This window comes from Octopus sinensis, linkage group LG11, assembly GCF_006345805.1.
Source record: "Octopus sinensis linkage group LG11, ASM634580v1, whole genome shotgun sequence".
Taxonomy (NCBI): domain Eukaryota; kingdom Metazoa; phylum Mollusca; class Cephalopoda; order Octopoda; family Octopodidae; genus Octopus; species Octopus sinensis.
In genome coordinates, this window is record NC_043007.1 from 24,023,213 (window position 1) to 24,033,259 (window position 10,047).

At 34.6% G+C, this 10,047-nt stretch overlaps 1 protein-coding gene across 3 annotated transcripts in view; it reads left to right on the plus strand.

Moving 5' to 3' along the window:
- Nucleotides 1–8,820, plus strand: part of LOC115217003 (inositol-trisphosphate 3-kinase A-like) — a 126,457-nt gene extending 117,637 nt beyond the window's left edge. For all 3 annotated transcript variants that reach the window (XM_029786524.2, XM_029786523.2, XM_036507252.1), the window contains exon 9: nucleotides 1,855–8,820. In XM_029786524.2, coding sequence (XP_029642384.1) covers nucleotides 1,855–2,055 — 201 coding nt within the window. In that variant the 3' untranslated portion in view covers nucleotides 2,056–8,820. The remainder of the gene's footprint in view (nucleotides 1–1,854) is intronic.
- The last annotated feature ends 1,227 nt before the right edge of the window (nucleotides 8,821–10,047 follow it).

Below are 10,047 nucleotides of genomic sequence, written 5' to 3' on the forward strand. Positions count from 1 at the left end.
CAAAATATCCAGACAGCTAGATGATACAAAAAAGGGACAACAAAACATCCAGACAGTTGATACAAAAAAGGGACAAGAAAAAACACGAACGGGTCATTCAAAGTTTTCTTTCCTCAGTCGAGTTCCAGATTATCTTTGCAATTTCGGCTGGTTATACACTAGATTGCTCCAATCTGGCCTGCCCCAAGGAAAAACTATGCTAAGAGCACTAGATTCCTTGGAAGAAAGCAGCAAATGTATACGAAAACAAGGACGGAAAAATAATGGAGAAATGCAAATAACAGGACATAACAACAGGTGTCTTTCAACTAAGGACGAATTAAATTAAGCTGGCGTGTGTGGAAGTGAAGTGATCAGGCTTCAGATATTTTGACAGAAAGTCTAGTTACATTTGACAAGATAGCTGCATAAATAAATATGTAAAATTAAAACTCAATATTTTCTATATATATTATGGAATGAGAACTACTTTGAAAGCTGAATATTTCATTTTACTCCAACTAACAAGAAATATATAAAATGTGTGTGTGTGTATTAAGCCTTGGGAGTGGATTTGATAGATGGAAACTGAAAGAAGCCCATCATGTGTGTGTATGTTTGTTTACTGTTGTATTTCTCTGAAAATGAAGCGCTATATGCAGAGACGTTTGTAACATTTCTTCTGTCAACAAATAATCTGCTGTCTTTACACCTTCAAACATGTGTGAAATAAGAGATCTGTTACTTGAAAAACAAGTAAGAGTCATCGACAGGAAGGACAACCGGTTGTAAAACAATGCCTCAGTAATATAATCGTCTAACCGATGTTAATGAGGAAATGGATGTAGAGACAAACAAATCAATGAAACTATTCTTCCCCCATTCAATTTGTTGCCTAACATCAACTCTCAACATTGATATTGAAAAATCAATCTGTGATTTCATTGTAACTAGAAATCAATTTGTAGTTTCATAACTCCAGTGTACAGGAATGATACTCGAGAGGGCCCAGTGTTAGAAAGGAAAATCTTGAATATATGGGTGCAGGTGTGGCTGTGTGGTAAGAAGTTTTCATTCCCCTCCTTGGTCCTCACATGTGCAAATATACATGTCCTATTTTATTGAAGACTCTCTTCACTTACATTTACTCCTCCATCCTCCCCTCTCTAATAACCAATTCTGGCCCTTCTGTCATCGTTGTTCCCTTTCCAAACATACATTTACTGTGTACAAGGCCCCCATTGTCTATTGTTCATGCTGTAAAGTAATTAGCCAAATGAACAGAGAAAGTACAAGTCCTGAGATCTCTGTAGTCCTGTGTCACCAAGGACTATTCAACCTTTCTAGTGTTTGTGCCATGAAAAAGTGCACTCAGTACACTCTGTAAAGTTGTTAGCTTTTAGGAAGGGCATCCAGCCATAGAAACTTAGCCAAATGATATATTGTACAAGCACCTAGTCTTTGAGAACTGTAGCTCCAAATGGTAAATGAATTAGGTGGTGAGCTGGCAGAAACGTTAGCACACCGGGCAAAATGCTCAGCAGTATTTTGTCTGTCGCTACGTTCTCAGTTCAAATTCTGCCGAGGTCGACTTTGCCTTTCATCCTTTCGAGGTCAATTAAATAAGTACCAGTTGTGTACTGGGGTTGATGTAATCAACTTAATACCTTTGTCTGTCCTTGTTTGTCCTCTTTATGTATAGCCCCTTGTGAGTAATAAAGAAATAGGTAAATGAATTGGACTGTGATGTTCTGACCAACCCATGCCAACATGGAAAGCAGATGTAAAATGATGATGAGGGTGGTAGCAGTGATTTACTTTAAACAGCTTTGATCTTTTGTCATATAACTAAAATTCATTTTATCTTCTCTTCAGGTCATTGGCAGCTCGTTGCTTTTCGTTCACAATAGTTTGGGCAAAACAGGAGTCTGGCTTATCGACTTTGGCAAGACGACACCGCTCCCTAAGAACATTGTGACAAATCATCGCAACAAATGGGTTGAAGGAAACCACGAAGACGGCTATTTGTTTGGTTTGGACAACCTGATCTCACTGATGGAAGAACTACTCGTCTAACAGATGCTGTTTTTTTTTTTTGTAATGAGCGTGAGAAACATAACACACATGCACTTCCAGTGAAAACTGTCTATATATATATATATATACTTTTATTCCTGGTCTACCTCCTATCGACTACCTCTTCGTCAATTACGTCTGGGCTTTTCTTCACATCTAATTTGGTGTGTTCAGTCATAGAACAATGCATTATTTCTTTATTCATACCATTTACATCTTTCTGTTTGTGATAAGATGTCAAAGTTATAAAGCCCAGAGCCTAGAAATATATGCTGCACATTATACTCTATGAAACTAGTTTCTGTGCATCTTAAAAGTGTAGGTAGAACACCTTATTAGCTCTCTCTCTCTCTTTCAGTTGACACCAACATAAAACAAAGTTTGTCTTCTTCTGCTAATGTACTCCTTCTCTCTAACAAGGTTAGCATCTCTCACCTGATGTATGTTGTACCACTTCATTGCATTTACATTTAGCCATAGACTGTCTGTTTAATTTTCCCAACTTTGCCACAAGGAAACATCTTTAGAGCTGATAATGTAAATTTTTATCCTTTAACATTTTGCCTCTATCTTTTAACATGCACTCTTGCACATCTTCATTGACACATATTCACATTTACTCATAAACATATTCATAGGCATATGTCTATCATCATTCTCCTTAATATTTTTAAATCCCTGCATTTTAATTTTATCTGAAATGTCATACACTTAGACTGGCATCATAATATAGTTTTCCATCTGCAGTTTGATGAAGATTTAAACATTTAAGTAGCTTGAATGAGGATTATTTCCAAAGCTAGGATTTATTAAAAAGAAAAAAATGTTTTTCTGGATTGATGTGGCAATTTCTGGAGAAACATTTCTCTAAGTTTTAATATAAGATTTCTATGAAAAGAAAATATATTTTAGACTTTACTGAAATTAACAATTAACTTTATATTTCGTAGTACTTCAAGAATGAATGGATACAAATTCTTAATAAGGAATTAATATTTTAGTTCTGAAACATTTGAAACAATTTAAAATATTTAATTTTTCTTGATTTTTCAGTTAAATCTATGTCTTTTATATTTATTTATTATTTTTTTGTCATTTTTATAGATTTTTATTCAAATACCTAAACCTTACAAAAATAAAATAGAAATTTTCCATCATGAAAAATTTCATCACCTCAACTCTGAAGTTGAGGTATAAACCACAGAATAATTAGTGATGGAAAGCGCATCAAGCTGTAGAATCAACTGCATTAATATTGTGTGTTCTTTATTTATGGATGAAGAATACCATTGGTTTCATGTTAAGGGAAATCCCTCGGCAATCCTCAAGCCTGTCACATCGAACATTGGTGTTCATCTCCATTTTAGTGCTTTAATCCAAAATGGAGATGAACACCAATGTTCTATGTAGAAGGCTTGACTTCCTTTAACATGAAACCAATGATAGCCTTAACCCCTGTATATATATATATATATATATATATATACACACACACACATATATACATACATAAATGCATATTCTAAATGTATATCTATAGTGGGCTTTCCTGTTGTGCATGTGCAGTGTCTTGCTGCACAACCTGCACAAATGACTTGCTTTTAAGGATCAACTGTTTGTGCTGTACATTATTAGCTCACACCTTCCATCAAATTGCCTGTACAGGTGCACAATGTGGTATACATAAAATGTAGAAGTGATTGCAGGGCAATGTGAGATGAAGTGTTTTGATCAAGAACACAATGTACCACACTGTCCAGGAATTGAAACCACAATCTTTGCAATCATGTGTGCAACACCCTAACCACTGGGCCACACACGCATTCATTATGTACCTTGATCATTGGCTGAGGAAACCATGATTCCAAGAAAGTATTCAGTGTCTTATAGATGCAGAGGTTGGTATTTGTTTTATTAAGCAGGTGATGCCTTACAATTGTCTAAATATATTCGTGTGTTTCTGTGTGTGTGTGTGTGTGTGTGTATATACACACACATACATACATATATATGTATGTCTGTATAAGATATAAATGTAGCAATTTGTAAACAATTCTACTCATGCTAGCTGGGAAAAGAGATATAATTAAAGCAGTTACAAAAAGAAAAAGAAAAAAAAATGGAAAAAAAAAGACATATAATGTTTTTTTGGGTTAACAAATACATTTCGTTATCTGTTTTACATACGATTAATCTGAATTTTACTTTTGCCTTTTTCAAATGCTTTGGCAACGTCTGTAGTCGTTTTGAATCCATCAGCAATTTCACCCAATATCTTTCTGGCATGTCTCTTTGTTCAGTTAACTGCTTATTCATTATTATACAGACATATTTATTTTCCAGTTATTAATTCTTCTTCACTATCTTATCAATTTATATAAATTTCTGATAAAAATGCAAATGAAAACCAACTGCAGAGATTTAGAGATTTTTCAGTGGTCTTTCTCTCTTTTTCTCTCTCTCTTTCTCTCTTTCATTTTCTATTTTACCAATTTCTAATATCTTCTGTTGGTGCTGTCAAAGAAACGTTCTTATATTGACTTGCATTTTCTCATGAACCACAATCTTATAATTAACATCAGCCTCTCCAGTTGAATCCTGTACCAATCCTAGTTACTTAAGCTGCAATGATTTGTTGTGAAACATGTTCAACGCTGCAGTTAAGTGCAGCTAATGCCGATTCTAAACCCTTCTCTTTCTTCCTCTCTATAAAACGTGTTTCTGAGATGATACATCTTAGATTATATACATCTCACTCTATCACTGTCTCACTCTCACATTCGCACATAAAACACAATTTACTACGAGTGTATATATATATATAGTTTTAAATTATTTCATTCAAACTTGTTTTGAATCTAAAGAGTTGCTGCTAAATGACTCCCTAAATATCTGTGATGGAGAATAATAGGGACAAACTGTTTTTTTTTTTTGTTTTTTTTTTTTATTCTATCTATTAGGAAGCAAACTTGTCTGTGATGTTCCTATTTTTATCTCCACCTTAACAAGGTGATGACAAACTGTGACAACAGTTTTGAAGATTGGCATGGAGGAATGATCATTTCAGTATATTCCACAGAATTTTCTCTGCTCCCTACTACTAGCACTACTACTACTACTACTACTCTTTCATCCCCATTCAGCCTCATGTTCAGATTGTCACATTTAACATTCCAAATATTGCATCCCAAATCGTTTTTGTATTTCATTTGTTGCTGTGTGTGTTTCCCCACATTGTGTGTAAGAGCACAAGAAACAGCAAATTGATATTGTAAGTATATGTTTCCAATCTTTGTTAATGTAAACGTTTAAGCACGACACATACCATTGCATACATCCCTATACGCTCCATCTTCAAAGACAGTGTTTGATTATTACTTATCCTTACCATCTTCATAATAATCCACATCATACTGCACTCAAATATGCATATCCATACAAGCATACACGAGCATGCATTAGAAGCGTTCCGTGTGTCCTTATTATGAGAAAAAAGATTATGTTGAGCTTAAGACTTCCTATTTAAAACTGTTGAAAAAAGGAGATAAGAAGATTTTCGATTAGCTTTATCCTGCAAAATATTACTGTTACTACTTTAGAAAGCTCTTACTATATGTAAATGTATATATATATATATATATATATATATATATATGATGTAAACATACATGCATATATATATATCTGCATACATGTGAGATTTTCCATGTGTTATATCACTTCAATTTTATCAAGATTGAAATTTTACTGTATTTGAGAATTGTATATTACTTGATTTAGTTGCTCGGTCTTTTTCTCATACCAGCTGCACTACTACCACCCTCTTCAACCAGATGCTCTGCTGGCTGCAGTTGCAAGGGGTAACCCTGTGTCTTCATGAAACTGAAAAGCCCACTTCTTTAGTGGTCTAACCACATGGTCTGGTTTATGAGAAATCTCGGTGGAATATCAACGGTTCATAGTAATTTGGTGGCTTTCTTACCACATGTCCTAACTATTTCAGTCTCATTCTCCTTATTACTTTGATAAGACTGTAAATACCACATTTCAAATTCTTCTAGTTTTTGTCTATCTTCAGATTTTAGGGTCCATGCTATTGAAACGTAGGTTGCAAGTGTGAGAATGTGGGCATTGTATAGTGTAACTTTGAATCAATAGTTGATATACTAGCAGTGAAATGACTATGAAGTTAAGGTATAAGTCACATTTCTGGGTTTAGATTATCCAGTAAAATATTACTGCTGCTACACATTTCTTGGTCCTCCAAATGCTGTAAACTCATTTTGAAGATGTGTGATCCATTTGATACTATACTATTAAGAAACACAAACTTTGTGACATCTACTTCAGAACCATCTATTATTACTAGATTCTAGGTCAGTACTCTGCAACCGGTATGCCGTGTCATGAAACAGTGCTAGGTGTGCCACAGTGTAACTTGAATATAAATTTTCCCCTATGCTTTTAGTTCTATTTTTAGTTTAGGTGTGCCATTAAATTTTGAAAAGAATATAAGTGTACCACAAGTGAAAAAAGGTTGCAGAGCACTGTTGGTGATTAGCACTCGCACTACACTCCGGTTATTTTCATGTCCTACTTCTTTTTTACATGGTTTGTTTAACTGCTTAGAGAATAGTTTCAGTTTTCCAAAGACTATAGATATCAGTTTTTATGTCAGCAGCATATTTAATGCCTGTGGAGAGGACATCTGATTGGCAGACTTTTCATATAAGTTTTTGAGTTCCACCATCACAAAATTGAGTATGTTTCATTGGAGATAACATGCAACCTTGTCTCAGATTTTTATTGCATCTCAACCCAATCCAGCAACTGATCATCCATGTTCACTGCACACTTGGTATTATTGTCTAGTGCTTTTCTTGTTTGCACTGTCTTGAAGTCAAGACTTATTGCTGTTATCATTTTGCATAGGGCCTTCTTCCAGATCATATCAAGGCAGCTTTAAGTCAAAACTGAAGTTTAATAGAAATGCTGATAATCTTTGAATTGCTCTTCAAAACTATCTCCAAAATGTGTTTCAAAAATTGCCCTGTGGTCTTTGAAACATAAAAATTACATAAATGATCTTTGTTTTAAAGATCATTTCAAAATACTGTAATTAAGGAATTAATGCAGAAATTACTGTTAATTCCTATGTGGGATGATTAAAACACCTTTACAAATCAATCAATACAGTAAAATTAAATATGGAAAATTTTAGCTAACAAATGTCCCTACTGTTTGTTTAACAAGGGTCCCTTTGATGGATTAACTTGAAATAATTAATCTGACAATAACTATATTGGCTGTAAGTCTAGGATTCCATTGGTTTGATCATAATTATACTGTATAAGAAATTGTTGTTATTATGAAGGACTATGGATTGGCAGGCTCACTTGAAAGTTGGACAAAATACCTTGTGGTATTTAGTTACAATTCTTTAGTTTAAATCTGAGTTCAAATCCAGCCAAGCTCAACTTTGCTTTTAATCTCTCCAAATTTCTGGTCTTGTATCTATATTAGAAACAATTAAAATTATACCTATTAATTAGCAGGAATGTTGTCTTGGGGTTAGGTGGCAACAAGTCCCTTTAAAACTAAAAAAAAACCCTTCTTAGGATTCTGGCAGAATATAAGATGGTATTTTTCTGCAGGTCAACAATGCAAATCCCCATTCCAATATCCTTCAGTCTCTTAGGTATCATTTTGGATGTCGGGCTGAGGGCACCAGTTACCACAGGAACAATTGTCTTCTTCCACAATTTCTTCATCTCTCTGACTAGGTCCTGATATTTATCAATTATTTTCATCTCTAATATCCTCTCTGATATCATGCAGAATATAAGAATATAAAATTCTTCTTATTTTTATTGTCGTCATGTTTATTGCTGTCCTTATTTAGCAAAGGTAGAGATTTGAATTGGATTTTGTTCCGTTCTTCATTGTTCTGCATTCAAAGTTATGCCAGATTGAACCTTGCCGTTTATCTAGGGATTTTGACCTACTCCTTCCCCGCTCCCACTCCTTATGGAACCAGCTTGGTTTTGTGCCTCAGTCAACTCTTCACTGTATGGTTGGTTATGTACATACCAAAATGACGATGCTCTTAACGAGTGTCGCATCACCATCTCCAAATTACCTGTAAATATTAATTTAAAACGTTTTCAACAGTTTTTTTTTTCTGTTTTTTTTTTTAAGACAGAGTCGACAACATAATTGTTTTTGTACAATAAGGAAACAAAAATATATATAATTAATTAATCATATGTTAAATGTATGAAATTCATTCCCTGGGCAGTTATGGATTGTATGTGTCTCTCACATCTAATTTAAGACATCTGATTTTTTTTTTTTTTCTTTTTTTTTTGCAACCATTGATCTTTCTTCAGTAAGTTGTTCCTGTTCATAATGTTTCCTGTTGGTGTCACTACTGCTGTTACTGCTACGACTTTTAATCTTCCTTGTAAAAATTAGCCTTATACAAACATCTCCAGCAACAATTTTTCCAACAAGTTAATTGTTGCGAAAACAAATGTGTGTTATACTAACTTAATTTTTCAAATGATTATGTTTGTTTTGTTATTTACATTTTTTTTTTTTACATTTCTTTATTGTGTGTGTATTGTGTGGTTATGATGTAATTTAAGCATCAATCCATTCAGCCAGCGACAGAAATTTGGTTAAACACGATTCTGTACATGTGTTAACAAAAATAAAATTTTTAATAAAAAAATACTATAAAACTAATAAATAAAAAATAAAAAATAAACATAAGCCTTATCTTTGTTTTTACATTTTTGTTTTGTTTCGTATTGTTTTATTTAACTTACTGCAAGAACATGCATGACTGAGATTAATAGGTTATCAGATAACCACCAACATTCAGCTGAAGTGACAACACCCTTTCTCTTTATCTGTGTCTCTGTCTGTCCCTCTATCTCCTCTCCCTCCAACCTCTCTCTCTCTCTCTCTGTCTCTGTCTTAAACAAAGGGTAAGAGATGGAAATATTAGGTGCTTCACTCTTCATGGCAATTGAACCTGTTGACCTCTCCTCTCAGTCAACCAGCAAAGAGGTCAGAGAGATTTGTTGCAGAAAATAGCCTTCAAGCTAGTGAAAAATCATCGAAGAAGATTGCCACAGTGGGACAGAGCAAAGAGGTAAAATAATACAACCACCACCCAAAGTTGGAGCTTAGAACATTTATCTCTTTTAATTGTTTCAGTCATTTGACTGCGGCCATACTGGAGCACCGCCTTTAGTCGAGCAAATCAACCCCAGGACTTATTCTTTGTAAGCCTAGTACTTATTCTATCGGTCTCTTATGCCGAACCGCTAATTTACAGGGACGTAAAAACACCGCCATTGGTTGTCAAGCGATGTTGGGGGGACAAACACAGACACAAACATATACATACACACACATACATATATACGACGGGCTTCTTTCCATTTCCGTCTACCAAATTCACTCATGGCTTTGGTTGGCCCAAGGCTATAGTAGAAGACACTTGCCAAGGTGCCACATAGTGGGAATGAACCCGGAACCATGTGGTTGGTAGCATTTGCTAAACATTTGCTAAACATTTAAAAACTTTTAGCATTTATACCAGGCTGAACTTAGTCTACCTGTTTTATGTTCAAATTGGCCAGAATTAGCCTTTGACATGCAATTTACAATGTCATTCTGAAAATAAACAATGACATCATCTAAATCTCAAAGCTACCAGATAATGCATGATTAGTTCAAAACAATGTGAGTCGTCTGAATGCTAAAGGGTTAAAATTCATTGTCATCGGCACAACTGACCTTAGTCTGTCATGAGCTCTAGGACTGATAAAGATTGAAAGATTAAAAGACCACAGCTTTGGTATTAAGGTATAGTAGCTTTGTCGCAGTGAACTGGCAGAAATGGTAGCACGCTGGGCGAAATGCTTCGTCTACCGCTACATTCTGAGTTCAAATTCCGCCGAGGTCGACTTTGCCTTTCAT